The sequence below is a fragment of the Chelonia mydas genome, chromosome 2 (assembly GCF_015237465.2).
Source record: "Chelonia mydas isolate rCheMyd1 chromosome 2, rCheMyd1.pri.v2, whole genome shotgun sequence".
NCBI classification, from domain to species: Eukaryota; Metazoa; Chordata; order Testudines; family Cheloniidae; genus Chelonia; species Chelonia mydas.
Window position 1 is genome coordinate 172,715,519 of NC_057850.1, and position 14,986 is coordinate 172,730,504.

General features: G+C 39.6%; 1 protein-coding gene across 6 annotated transcripts in view; it reads left to right on the forward strand.

Moving 5' to 3' along the window:
- The window catches only part of AMPH (amphiphysin), a 168,389-nt gene that overhangs the window by 135,585 nt on the left and 17,818 nt on the right, over positions 1–14,986 (forward strand). For 4 of the 6 annotated variants that reach the window (XM_037890027.2, XM_037890026.2, XM_043540567.1 and 1 more), the window contains 4 exons: positions 1,686–1,709; positions 4,249–4,281; positions 8,163–8,213; positions 10,663–10,809. In XM_037890027.2, the coding sequence (XP_037745955.1) occupies positions 1,686–1,709; positions 4,249–4,281; positions 8,163–8,213; positions 10,663–10,809 (255 nt within the window). The remainder of the gene's footprint in view (positions 1–1,685; positions 1,710–4,248; positions 4,282–8,162; positions 8,214–10,662; positions 10,810–14,986) is intronic. The other 2 variants (XM_037890028.2, XM_043540566.1) reach the window with 1 other exon arrangement.

A 14,986-nucleotide genomic window follows, 5' to 3' on the forward strand; every position in this document is an offset into this window, starting at 1 on the left:
TCGGGTTTCAGAGCTCTGGGGCCAGAAATAGGAGATCTGGTCACAGAGATGCAAGGCAATCCTATATGAAGGGAAGGAGAGACTCAGCTTCTGAACAGAAGGGGCAGTGCTAACAAAGATGTATTTATATTGAGGAATTGTTCCAAGATGGGTTCACTCAGTCAAGCTGATGACCGCTATTTTCTGCTTTTATTTTCATGTATTTAATAGCTGTTGGAGGGTGGTAATGGATGCTACTGGTCACCTCTTTTCTGAGGTTGTATTTCCTTTGAACTTCCTTTCAATAGACACCTAATTTTTTATTTTTCAAAATTCAGGGGTGGAGAGAGAATTGATCTTTAAATACAGTAAATTTAAAAGTAACAGTGGACATACCATATCATTTAGAAAAGCAGCCACTGCTGTAGAAGATGCAGTTGCTCTTTCTCCCATCTCCTGCTGCTGAATCAGGTATAATGGTGTTCAGGAAGAAGAGGGCTAGTTTTCGTGAGCTTTCTTCCTACTTTACATCAAAGTGATGGCTGGCTAGACCTCCTGAGGAAGCAAAGAACTCTAATCTGTGACCTTGTGCAGACTTAAACAGCACACAAATCTGTGGATCTTTTCGGTTGACTCAAGGCCTTAAGTAGCAAAATTTTACAGCCGTGTTGCATGAATAGATAGCAAGTGTGATGCTTTTATAATGTTCACCTCTGCTTCTTAGGGAGAATTAAACAAGTCCAGAAGAAAAATTAAGGTTTCATCTACACACACTAGTTAGAATTCAGTTTTTTACTTTTAATTTCAAAGCCAGTGTAAATGCCATGAGAACCTCTTGACGTTATAACACTGAATGAATAGTAGATGTTTTATATAAGTCTGCTTGTCTCACATTTTTCCTTTGTAGCTTGTCAATATTTTTCTTTTTTTATAGCTAACTCTAGTTCTCTCCACTCCTGTTAAAACAAGTAACAAGCTTGACAAGGGCTTCACTGTTAAATAGGTTGGATCAGAGGTTTCACAAGCTTTATTACATTGTGAACTTCCTCTTAACAGACAAACTGAGCCAGATTCACCTTTGCCCTGCATTTTGTGTAGTCATTTGTACCAGTGCAAAGTGTTTGTAAATAGCTGGCATTTTAATTTGGCAGCATTTTATACCCATTTGGCACTGATGCAAATGTCTATGCAAGGTGGATGATAACAGAGAATCAGACCTATTTTATAGTAAGGCCACTGCCAGAGTTGTGTAAAGGGCCCTAGAGTTAATGACATCAGACCTATTGTCAGTCTCTCTAGTATTACCTTGTCTCTCTAGGATCCTAGGACCAACAAGGCTACAATTACACTGTATAGACCAGAACTATTGTCTTTTGGATCACTTCCCATCCTATTCATGATCACGCAGAGCAATCTCCCTTTCTGTTGGTGATTGTATAAGATCCTTTTGACAAGCACAGAAATTCCTTACATGGAACAACAATGTTAAGGAACTATTTAATATTAATTTAGCTATTAATGAGTTAGCAGCTGGAAACATGGAAGAGAGTCAGCACCATATGATCAGCCACTGAGCAGCTCCATAACCACTGGTAATCTATATGGCACTGATTAAAAAAAACAAAACAAAAAACAAGCCACTAGTTTAGATGAACCACAGGGTTTAGTTTTACATTTGTTTATTTATATGGTTTTCTTCCATACAGACAAGCAGTGAACTGGTGCAGCCGGTAAGCAAACCTACTAAAACTCTATCTGTTTTAATCTTTTAATTAGTGTTCTCTCTTTCATCTATCAATACCATTCTTTAGATTGTAGCAATTGTCTCCAAATATTACAAACCACATAACTTTTCCTTAAGCTGTTTGATTTAGTTATTTTGCATTCTTTATCTTTAAACTAAAATTACTATAGTATAATATGAATTTTGTGTTTTCTCATCAAGTCCGCCGTTATCTTTTTCATCTTGTTCTTTTCTTTGCTTTTCTGCTTGCCTAAAGCCTGATTCTTCAAAAAGTCTTTCCCTGTGTAACCTGGTCATGGAGGAAAACCCAAACAATGGGTCAACAGAAGATATTAACAGATCCCAAACTGATCTAGGTTCACTCAACTGGGGCCTAGAACTTAGCACAGCCAGTGTCAGCCAGGAGATCACTGCAGGTGGTTCTTTGCCTTTCCCTGAGGCAGAGCAAACCTCAAGAGAATCCACTGGCACGTTGTCTGTTAGTGTTTGGCCTGCTGTAGGTGAACAGGAGGATCATGCACCAGGGTCCTCTTCTATAGATGAAAATCAGAGGACTTCACTGAAGGCACGTTCAGATGCTAGAAATATCCCATGCAAAGATTTGGAGCCTGATCAGCCTTTAGCAAATGAATCCAGTTGTGAGATGCCTATAATTGGAACTGATAGCTTATTGGATGAATCCCCATGTGATGTGGAAAAGGCAGAGGAGAAGAAGCAGGAGGAAGAAGAGTCTATGTGGGCAGGTGTGGAGCCATGTGAAAAGGTAGAGACCAGAGCTGTTAACTTCAAGGAGATAAAACATACAAAGGAGTTTGAAGAGACAGATTATGAAAATAAAGAACACAGTGAGGTAGAACCTCTTAAGGGCTTAGCAAAACAAGACCATGAAATTGTAGAAAATACTGAGATAGAAACTGTATGGGAGTCAGAATATAATAGTGGGCAAACTGACACAACTGTTGACAATTACCTTGAGGAAACTGGCCTGGAAAATCATGGGCAAATAAAATTTAAAGGGGTAAATGTCATTCAAGAGATAGATGGAATGGTTCCTGGAAGTTTGAGTGCAGGGTTGGAAGATGGGGCTAACATAGTAGAGAACATATGTAAACATGTAGAATGTGCTGATGTTGAACCTGAGAATGTCTTAGATAACTGGAATCGTGACCATGAAACAGAGTTTTTGGATGACGTAGACCATGCTGGCAGTGTTGCTGGCGGGAGTACAGCCATGGAGCGCATAAATGTTTTGGGACATGTTGTCCTAGATGTTACAGACCACTCTGAAAAGGACACTGCAGATGTTGGGAAAGTTCTATGTGATGCTGAATTATTCAGTGCGGAAGAGTCTGTTAAAGAAACTGAAGACAATAGCTTCATAACCCTCCAAAATGGTAGTGCTGCTGATGAAGGTCAAGCTGACTTTATACCCTTTGAAAAAGAATTGGCACTGCAGCCTGAGACAGCTGACCAAGCTAGTGCAAAGTGCAGTGCTTCTTGTTTAGATAATGTGGGAGATAAACTGGTAGCTAGGGCAGCACCTGCAGTGATCGAAGACCATAGTAGTAACATTAGTGTCCCTGAAGGAGCCTTGGAAACAGATCCCTGGCTGGCAAACTGGGATCCCACAGTTAATAATGATCCCTGGGGGTTTTCTAGTCTGTCAGATGGCCAAACAAATGGATTTGATAACTGGCCCTTTTCCCCTAAGCAACAAGACTCAGAGGAAAGTAATATGGAAAACACATGGCCAAGCTTTAGTGATAAATGGTCAACCCAAGACTTGGGAAGTATAGATAATACCTGGCAAGATATGGGTGTAACCACAAGCAATAAAAATCAGGAGGTATCTTTAAAACAAGGCTCATCCGGGGAGCAGGCAAGCATTAGCAACTCTGGACCAAGCAAGGAGATAGCTAGACCCTTGGTTCTGTTTCAAGTGGGAAATTCCAGAAACGCTAGCACCGAGAGTTCAACTAGTCCCAAAGACAATGAGACCAACAACTCAGATTTATCTGAAGATGAAATTGCTAACCGGAGATATGGATTATTGTACCAGGAAATTGAGGCTGATAAAGAAGAGGTACCTACCCCAGTGTGTAGCATAGTCTAGAAAGAGTTCCTTAGGTTGTACATAACCCTGTGTTTTTATAAACAATCCATTTACTTGTTCCCCCTGCCTTCTCTAAACCCCTTGCTAATCTTGTTGAAAATTTCTCATGCAACTATCCAAAATGTGGTACAGCACTAAACCATCAAGGCCCATTTTTGTATTTTATATTTTCTAAAAAAAATACACCTACAGTCTTTTCAAAATCCTAAAATCAATCATTTTGCCTTTTTTAGCCTATTTAAAAAGTTACCAAGTAGCTTCTCTCACTGTCTTGACCTTCGTCTTTTTTTTTTAATTTTATATTTTTGGTGTATTTTTTGCATTTTTAAAAAAATTTTCAACTAAGAATATATTGACTTATTCTCTGAGTTAATAAACTAATAATATTTGTTCTGCTTTCCACTTTTATTAGGCATCCAGCAGCACATTTAATGGATTCACACAGGTAAGAAATAAACATGTTTGAGAGATTTTCTGGGCTGTCAAGAGTGGACAAGGACTGGCCTTATGCTTTGCGAGTCTCAAACTGCCAGAAGCATAAAGAGCAGAGGACAATACCAGACCACGAGTTACCCCTTCCATTTCCAACATTGTACATAATGGGCATATTCATGTTGCTATACCCAAGTTAGATTTAATCTAGCCAGCTCGGATACTGGAGCAGTGAAACTGCTCCAGGATGGGTTTCAGCATAGGCTGGCCCCATTAGTAATTAACCAGGGTTTTGGGTGGGCTTGTCCAACTTGAGTAAAGTTAGCACTGGTACGTCTGTACAAGCTGCAATTGCATCCCATGACTTCAGTGTAGACATACCCAATGTCATTAGGGCGACCAGATGTCCTGATTTTATAGGGACAGTCCCGATATTCAGGGCTTTGTCTTATACAGGCGCCTATCACCCCCATCCCTGTCCTGATTTTTCACACTTTCTATCTGGTCACCCTAAATGTCATTGATATGGCACCAATATTTCAGGTGAAATCCTGGCACCACAGAAATTAATGACAAAACTCCCACCACTTCTATGGGCCAAGGTTTCCACCAGTAAGCTACTGTGTGTTAGATTTCTAGTTGAATTTTTTGGAAGTGAGTTTACTCAGACTGCAAAATATTAAGTGTGGGTTTCATATTCTTCCACCAACTTTTATACTTGTGTACACCTTTGTGTTCATTTTTTTAAAATCTGATTTTCAGTAAGGAAGTTAGTTCTAGATTTGTTAACCACAGAAATTTACTAGTGTTTACTCAGTGCTGGGCCTCTGAGAGGTGAAGCAAAAGGGGGTATGATGGGGAAAAGTTGCTTTAAGTGACCTTTGCACCCTCACAATCTTGGGCTGCTCCAGGGCCCCTAGCATATCTTAGTCAGCCCTGGGTCCTATCTGAGATACAGCAGCATCCGTGGGCTACCCTATGGGCCACAGCATGCTGCTTGGAATCTCTGCAGTGCTGTGGCCCCTCTCCTGATGCCTTTCCCACACTCATCACCCCTTACACTAAGTCTTGTGGTGTGGCCCTCAGAAGGCACATTAGCTTCCAACTCCCACAGCTAGAATTGCGGCTTTCAATGCTGCTCCAGCCCTTTTACCCATACAATGGGTCTGGAGTGGGTAAGAAAATCTCACCCTTAATGTCTTACAGAACCAAATCTTTGTACCACTTAAATCAAAGCTCTCATCGAATTCAGTAGGACCAGAATTTGTCCTTAGTATTTTGTGAATGACCTGACTGCATATAAAGGACCAGATTTTTAAAAGTGGTCTTCCACCTTTGCACCTGCAAATTATGGGTGCAATTTTGTATCCACAATTATTTGGTGGGACAGTTTACATCATAGGGACATCTATGCATCTTCACCTGCTAAGATAACTCTGTGATAGGAGCAGAAAAGAACTTAAGCAGGGTAGAACAGAATAGAGCAAATAATTACAAATACAAAAATGGAGGCCAGTACTTAAAAATCTGCCTCATTACGTGTGGATTTTAAATTGACACTGAAATTTTAGGGTAGGATTTTCAAATGAATGTTGGCCAGACTCTTCTCTTGCTGAAGTATTTAGAAAACTTAAAAGCTATTGAATCCAGTGCACTTTACCTATAAAACAGCCACGCAGAGCTGGTCAAAATGTTTTTTGATTTAAAAAAAATTGTTGAAGAATGCTGTTTCAACAAATTTGAGGTATTTCTTACCACATTTCAATGTCAGTAAAAATTCAAACTGAACATTTTTGTAAGTGTTTGATTTTTTTTAATTTGTAAAGCTTTTTGTTTGTTCTTTGCTGGTGAGACAGTGATAGAAAAATCCATACTGTCTCCCTTTTAAACTTTTTTCCATTGGAGAAAATGGGAGAAAGTGTGCAAAGAAGGGGGTGGGGGAGAGTGGGAGGGTTCCCCACCAAAACAAAAAAATTTCTTTAATTAAAAAAAATCTAATTCTAAAACTTTCATCAAAAAAAGCATGAAAATTCTTGAAAGAAATAAAAAAAATCCACTCTTTGTAAATGTTTCACAAAATATACTAACCTTTTTTTGGAACAGCTGTACAGCTTGAGCTGTCTAGCTGGTGCTATCATCTGCCAAAGAAAGGCAGAAGAGAATTTGTGTATTTATAATAAACATTTAACAAATGTAAAAGTTATTGCACCCAATGTACTCAACTTGTAAAACAGCCCAATGTCTATTTTATATTATAAACCCCCAGAGGAAGTCAGAAGACCAGATAGTGCTTAGTTAACATTTGTAGATTTAGTAAAACGTTAGTTATCTAAATCTGTTATGTGAAATACTAAAATCTGATACATGTACCAAAATTCCATAATTATGTGAAAAAAAATCTATTTAACTTTCTTTCACATCCCCCATCTCATGTGGATAAGCAGATTTTAACTGTCTGAAAGTTCTGTGCTAGTGTATGGTTCATTGTTTAAATTCCTTTTTTCTTATGAGTTTCTTTTCAATTTTTTAAAGATGTCTTCATTGATTTTGAAACTATCCTGTAATGTGACATAAAATGTAACATAATCATTGGGCTGACAACAACCAATCATTTTACCAAACTGTCTTCTGGTAAATACGAATAGACCATGTCGCTAGGGTGCGCGGGAAGGCAGAATTGGGCTCTGTGATTCTCATCCCTGCTCCAGCCACTTTACAATGTGGAAAAGAGCCAGAGCCACGTAAAGGAACCCTAACAACCCCAGGTCCAGCTGAAGGAGAATTCCTTTAGTGCAGGAACTGAGGAAGATGGATTCAAATTCTCCAAGAACCCCATCATGAACCCTGGTTTTTATATAGGGGATGTGCTGAGAGCATGTCTAGGGGTAGGCAGAGCCACAGCACAACATTGTGGAGATTCTGAGCAGTGCTGCCTCCCATTGAAAGATGGGGGCAGGCTGCCATAATTTAGCCAGTCCAGGCCTCAGAACAGCACAGAATCAGGAAAGTACAGTGGTGAGTTATAGCCACCTTAGTTCTCCTCTGCCCCCCCCCCACCCCCTGGACTGCTTATTCTGTGTTTCTGTCCTTAAAAGCATATCATAGGCTGTCTACGCTACCGTGGTAAGTCGCCCTATGCTATGCAACTCCCTGGGCTAGCTGGAGTCGACGTACCTTAGGTCGAGTTACCGCGGGGTCTACACCGGGCCGGGAGGGGAAGGTTCGACAGGAGAAACTCTCCCGTTTACTTACCTTACTCTTCTCATCAGGGGTAGAGTACAGGGGTTGACTGGAGAGCGATCTGCAGTCAATTTGGTGGGTCTCAGAGTGTCAGTCCCCGCTGTAGTGTAGACCTGCCCCCAGACGCTTATCCCTCTACCTTGAATGGTCCTTTACAGTATGTGCTAACTACTTATGCTAAACAATCTGCTCCACCTTGTATTAAGCTGTGACATGTGGAGTGCCTTTCCCAGACCTGAAGAAGAGCTCTGAGTAAGCTCGAAAGCTTGCCTCTCTCACCAACAGAAGTTGATCCAATAAAAGATATTACCTCACCCACCTTGTCTCTCTAATGGAGCTGTTGTAAGTTAGGTGTATTGCGAGACTGTGAACTCAGTTTTACACTTCTATGCCTTCATCAGGATAATGTTTAATAGATTTTCATTCTTCCATAAAGTATTTCTAAAAAACAATGTTTAACTGTCTACATTTGAAGTAAACTTATTAAAATGATCTGTCTGGGAATCTGATTCTCCATCACTTACTTAGGTAAAGCTCTGAAATCAATGAGAGGGTTGCCTGACTAAGCCTTACAGAATCAAGCCTTTGGTAGACTTCTACAAGCTTGCTTAAAATATTTTTTCTTGTATATGCTTCCTTCTTGTATATCCCTAGGATACTTCTCTATTCACAGTGCAATCAAATCAGAATGTGGTAGATAACTTGGTAAGTTGTGGCTTTTATTCCTTTTTTAAAATATCCCTTAAAATATTGTTGTGTTGCGTTTTTGCAAATGTCTCTATTGCACTGATGTGCTTCCATCTTTCAAATCATGTACCCTTTGCTTGCAACATTGGGCTAAGGATTCTGTGTAGCTGTGAACTTTTCCCCACTCAAACATTTTTCTACAAAAGCAAACCAAAACAAAATAAACCCCACAACAACCAGAAATATTGCCCCACACCCAGCATCTTAAAAAGGGATGTTTTTAAATATTCCAAATTTAATTTCTAGAATTTTAGTCTTATAATATAACAGCAATGGTCAGTTTGCACATAATTTATATTTGTTTTTATAACTGGTGCAGTCATTTCAATCAAGAAAGGGTATTAATAAACACCACTGTGCAATGTTAACCAAGTAGATGCTGGCCCAAAATGTCACCAACTTTATTCTCTGTTACAATAATACATTGTCTTTGTCACAATTTATCCAGCTGGAAATATTACTTTTGATTAGTGGTTTTTCATATATTTAATCAGACACATTCATTTTGATTATCATATGGGGGTTTAGAAATGTTTGTGCAAGTGACCATGCTCTGGTAGACAATTTATTCTCACCAATACTCTACTGCAGTCTTGATTTAGCTAAAGGTGATGTAAAAATATGAAGAAGTATCAGCATAGTAGGAAATAGACATACACTATATATGTCAACTGGCAAACAGGAAAAGTTTGAGAATATTATTTGGTGTGGCTTTTGTACAGTGCATGTGCATATGCATATATCCAGAAACATAATCAAATAGTGTATTTCCGTCATTCAATAAGTGTACTCTGGGCAGTATTTAGCTGAAGTTCAAACATGGCACATAGACTGCAGATTACTTGATAAATCCTGTTGTGTGCAAGCAACTTGAAGAAAATCAATATAATCTGCATTATAACAATTGTCTAAGTAGCTACAATTACTTATAGTATTAAACCTCAGGAAACTTATTAGTGGACTCCCCTAGATAGAACTGCCTAGTGTTTTTCATTCCAGTTTCTGATGTCTTCTTTGTGAAATACCGTACAGCTAATATTAATTCACTACATAGAAATATGCTGCACAGCATGGTACAATATAATGAGTGTGTCTTTATACTGTGCCAACTCCTGACATCCTTACTTAGGCAAACTTCCATTGACTGCAGTGGGAATTGGCCTATTTAAGGAATGAGTGAAACATAAGTAAAGACCTCTTGATTTTACTTGAAAAATATTGAAAAAGAAAATGTTTTAATCTAAGAGACTTTTATAGAGGCTGCCTTTTATATCACAAGAGACTTTCCACCCAAAGTGTTATTAAATGTGAATGAAGATGCTTGACTGAACTCAATAACTTCTGAGCTTTGCAATGTACAGAGTAATTTGTTCATGGTGGACTAATCCATTAAGGTTATTTTGTCTGGTTGAGCTAGCTATTCTGTGTAAGTGATCCCAACCTGTAGCTCCCCTTCAATATGGAACAAATCCTGCCCTAAGTATTTTTACCCCCAAACTAACCACTGTTACATTAATTGCTTGGAAACTGTCTTACGAACGGTGGAAAAGCTTTCTCTTTTTTTTGAGGGGGGGGCACTTTGCTGCAGAATTGAGGTTGTGCCAGGACTGGTGTTCCTGGATGCATCCTTATGCTAACAACAAATGTATGCTAAAATTCGTCAGACTCTGAATTGCGGTAACATGGCTCAGAAGATGGATTCCACATAGGTGGTTTGGAATTAACTGGTAGAGGGGGAGCTTGTTCATCACAATCTGGTTATTTTCATTCTGCCAGATTTAAATAAACTGTTAATGGGAAAAAGGGTAGACAGTGGATCTGGAAAAGAGCAGGAGTGCAAATTGTTTCGGTCCATGATATTTGCTCCCTATAAACAGCTGTCTGGTATGACTACATCCAGCATAAATAGACAGAACAAGGACCATTTATTTTCAGAACAGACAAAACTGCATATAAAAGAACAAGGGATTGTTTTAAAATCTCATAGTAACAATAGCCTTGTGGTTTAGAGACTGGACTGGGGTTTATGAGCTCTGAGTTCAGGTTCTGGCTCTGCTACAGACTTTCAGAATATCCTTGTTCAGGTCATCTAATTTCTCTGTGCCTCATTTTCTATCTCTAAAACTGGGATGATACTATTTCCCTACCTCAGAGGGATGTTGTGAGGATCAGTTAAATATATATAAAGTGCTTTGAAGATGAAAATGCTAGGTGTTAATTATTGTTACGAGGCCCAGTTCTGCTATCCTCTCAGAGGCATGGGTCGGCAGGATCAAGCCCGTTATGACAGCTACCAGGGAAAGAGAATTATAATAAATACAGAACTGTAGTTGTGCACTCTTTCCTGTTCCCCAATTTCAAATGTTCAATGATTTTTTTCATTTAAAAAAACAAAAACCTAAATAAGATTGAGGCGGAAGAAGCTCCATCTTTGGAACCCCAGGCTGAAGAACCCCTCTCTCTTCCGGCCGCGGCTCCTGCTCCTGTTGCGGCCGCGGCTCCTGAACAGGAAGCTCTGCCTGCTGAGCCTAGCGAGCCAGCAGAGGAAGCTGTGGTGAGTGACCACTACCTCATATGCCCCAGCTTTCATCTGATTTTTTTTTTTTGTTCATCATTGCGTATGTGTCCACCATATTGCAGCCATCCTCTCCATTTTTATCCTCTTTACTTTTAGGGCTGGTTTCCGTTCTAGCCTCCCATGTCACAACAGGCTTTCCGAAAGCTGTGTGTGCCTTTTTACCCTAAAATGTCCTTCCTCTTATGGCTGATGTTTCAGAGTGAAGTTCAACTGAACTACTGTGGATTCAGATATTGTAACTGTCAGACAAACATAACCAGGGAAATGAATTGATACCATTTATAAATGACACTATTCATGCTTTTCTCTTTTCAAGATGATCAAGTGGAGAGAGAAGTACTGGGCTGATGTACATCTTGAATGTTGTTTGCCTGAGTATTGAACTGCTTCCTAATAGAAACCAAAACACAGGTTTATACAAGTCTCCTAAGGTTGGAAGTCAGCTGGAGAATTGAGCTCCAAAGCCAATTGAGGGTATCCAATTGAAGGTCTCAAAGTCAACATTCAGAAAACTGGGACTCAAATGTTGTGGGAAAAGATGATAGCTCTCAAAGAAAACCTCAACAAGGTTGCCTGAGCTGCTTCCCTCTCCTCCCCAGCCAAGCTGTTAGATTTCAAGAGGTACTCTAAGCCAGTGGTTCTCAGTCTTTTCCATATTGGATCTCCCTTTTTCCATAATGGTGCCACCATTGACGCCCCTTCCATCTAGCCAGGGCATCCCTTCTATTTAGCAATATGGAAAGGCCAGGAGGGTTTCACCCCAGTGCTGAGAATCCATGATCTAAAGAAAAATGCATCCATTTCTGTTGATTGCCAGCCTAATAGTGTATCTGCTTCCACAGGCCCTATTATCTTTCTGCAGGTCAGTAACTAGTGGTCTGTCACTGTTAGAATCTGAACAGGTATTCACTGGGCCAAATCCTTACTTCCCACAAGTCACATTAAAGGTTATTAAATCAGATTATATCACCATTGCTTTTTACTCACATTGTGTGGGAAGAGAGGAATTTTTCTGGGAGATATCTGAGGCATCACCCTCATTTGAAGGCACCTTAATTACTCCTTTTTAGAGTTAGTAAAATACTCCAAAGAATTATTTGATATTCCTCATGGCTACTCCAAAAATTCAGTTCAGTGAGGCCCAAAACAGAGTCTGGAATTTTCCTGTGGACTGTTACAGACACATGACCAGAATTAGACAGGAAAAGAACTGCTTTATGGGCCTGTCCTTCTGCCATTGAAGTCAATGAGTGTTTCATTCATCTTTTATGACCCTCAGGAAGCAGTTTGATCCAGAGATAGGGGCATTGGTTGGGGAATCAGAGGGCCTGATGGGTGACATGGACAAGTTTCTGTGTCTCATTTTCTGGTGCTATCTACTTTGTGAAGTTAGGTATTTATTAGGATTAGGCCTTTCTTCATCCACCGTTTCACTAGGGGTAGGTGAAGTGGACGTCTGCTTTTTCCTGTTTGACTATATGAAATCAAAACAGCACTTGTCTCCATCTAGACAAACGTATTATCTATAGAATTTATTTATGGCATATGTACTGCGGTGAACAGGCCTTATCATATGTGCCATGGCACTCTACTCAAAATCATGCTACCAACCCGTATTTTGGCCACTGACTAGAGAATAGCTGGAGGTTTGTTTATATTGAAATAGTCATAATGCGGAGGTTCACCCTTTTTTTAGAACTGCTGTTTCACGCAGTCTCTCTGCAGACTCAAGTAAATGTATTGTATCACTGCATTAGTTCACATGCAGAAAGTGTTCTTCACAGCCAGAAAATGAGGGCAACTTAGTAGCAATTCAGAAGATAGATGATAGATATTAAATAGCAGTTAAATGATTTTGTTAAGGTTTTCTCTGCTTTGTTTTATTTTGTAAATGAAACTAAGTTCTTGCTCATTTGAAAAGAAGAGTCCTCTGGGAAATAAGAAATGAAACATGCTGATTTTAATAACACATGCGGTAGGTTTACTGTTGGAATCTGGTCCAGTGGGAGAAGCAAATGTTACTTTAGAAAAATAGCTTTTAATATGTGATATAAGAAGACTTAGTGAAGATTAAGATTAAAGAAGAAATAGACCAAAGGTCAAAGGCCAACATTTGATAAGGCTACCATAGATGAAAACATTCCTCAATAGGAGTCCTGCATTCAGTTTATCCGTGTGAATTTTTAAAAAATGTGTGTTATAAAATGTTTGTAAATTTTCTCCCACTACGTATCTCTTCTGGCTTTACGTTATACTCCAATTACTGTGGCATCATCAATAGGTATAATTTGCTTGTAGTATATTTCCTGTCAGACCATGCTATGCCAGAAAATGTACCTTGGACATGTATTGCCAACCTTGTGGGGCTAGGGTAAATTTTCCAGCATAATGTGGGTCTCATTTAATTTGAAGGAAGGGAAGGGATAGTCCAGTTATCAGGACATGAACCCAAGTCTACCACGTCAGAGCTTAAAGTCCCTGCTCCTGCACAATCTTCCTGTGTGGCCTTGGTAAGTCGCTTAGGGTATTGACACTGCTCACATCAGCGAGCCACCTGCGTCAGAAGATTCGGGCTAGTAGTGCTTGCACTAGCGCTGTAAAAGTAGCTGTGTAGACATCATTTAGAAGTAGTTGTGTCAGGCACTGAAGCTCCAGCCCAAGCCACGACTTTAAAGTGCTGTCTACACAGCTGTTTTTAGAATGAGAGTGCAAGCCCCACTAGCCTGTCTCTCTCAGTCCAGGCTGGGAGCCTCGCTGCTGCAGTGTAGACGTACCTTCTGGAACAGATTCTCAATGGTATTTATTTAAGTGTCTAAAGATGCATATAGGCAGCTAGTGGGATTTACAGAAGCACCTGAAGTCAATTATGTCAATGGCCAATAGGCACCTAGACACTTCTGTAAATCCCACTAGGTTCATATTTGTAGCGTCAGGTACCTCAGTACCTTTAAAAATCTGGCCCTTAAGTCTCTCTGTACCTCAGTTCCCATCTGTAAAATGGGGATAGAGGTACCTTAGATAGATGTGATTTATGGATAAGTCCCTCTATAATTGAATGCATATCTTGGGAAATTTGCTATCTGAATATTCTCATGTAAGTCAAAGGGGCTTCTTGTGCAGCATGAACGCATAGTGAGTAGTAGCTGTCAGAATCTGGCCTTGTTGTTGTTGTTGTTTACTTGTGATTCTTTAATCCTCAGTCTCCTGTTTTAAAATGTTTCAGTCACCAAGTGAGGGAATAGAATCAGTATGACATGGCTTAAGTAATAAATTGCGCACACACACAAAGAATAGCAAGTAGACAAAGGGAACTGTTCAAAAACCATCCTTTGCCTGAAAATTGATTGCCCAAATTGTTTAATAAATACTTAGAAACAACAAATGAATTTGCAGAAATCCAGGTTGGTACTTTAATGATTTGCAAATGGGGTGGGGAGGAAGGGACTAAATTTGTTTTTTCAACCAGCTGTAAGTAGCTGATTTAAGTAATATGTTAGCTTATAGTAAGCTTCAGGTCCCTACCAATAGGTCTCATTCAGTAATATAAGAGTATATTTTCCGAAGGCCAAATCCTGAAGTACTTGTTATTCAGGCCTAACTCCTGCTAACACAAATGGCCCTTAAATGTGAATAGTTCTTGAAAAATCAGTCTGGTATTTTCTGCTGTGTCAGACACATGGGTATAGTCTTTCCTCCTCCATTTTTCTTCAACAAAATACTTAATGTGGGGAGTGAAAGGAGAAAAAAACAATCCATTCTTCCATTTGTGTTCCCCTGTGTCCTCATTCCAGTGTCTCATTATGTCAGTGCAGTACAGGAACTTGCTTCATGCTCCTTCCTTTCTCCTTCAGGGCTCAAGTGCCATAGACCAACTGCAGGTTTTTATTAGTTGTTGGCAACAATTGATCTGTTGTGTTTTTTTTTCTCATTTTTGTGGGGAAGGAAGTGATTGGCATTCCAAGGTGCAACATGTACACTTATGCTATCTTCTAACAGTGTTCCGTAGAACCAGGGAAAGTAGAGGCGTCATCAGCTTATGTTGATATAGGAAGGGCAGTCTCATCACTAATGCAGCTCTTTGGAGACCGTTCTGCCACCTATTTCTATGCACTAGTCAAAGATAGCAGTAGAATACCATGTAAAAAGCACATAG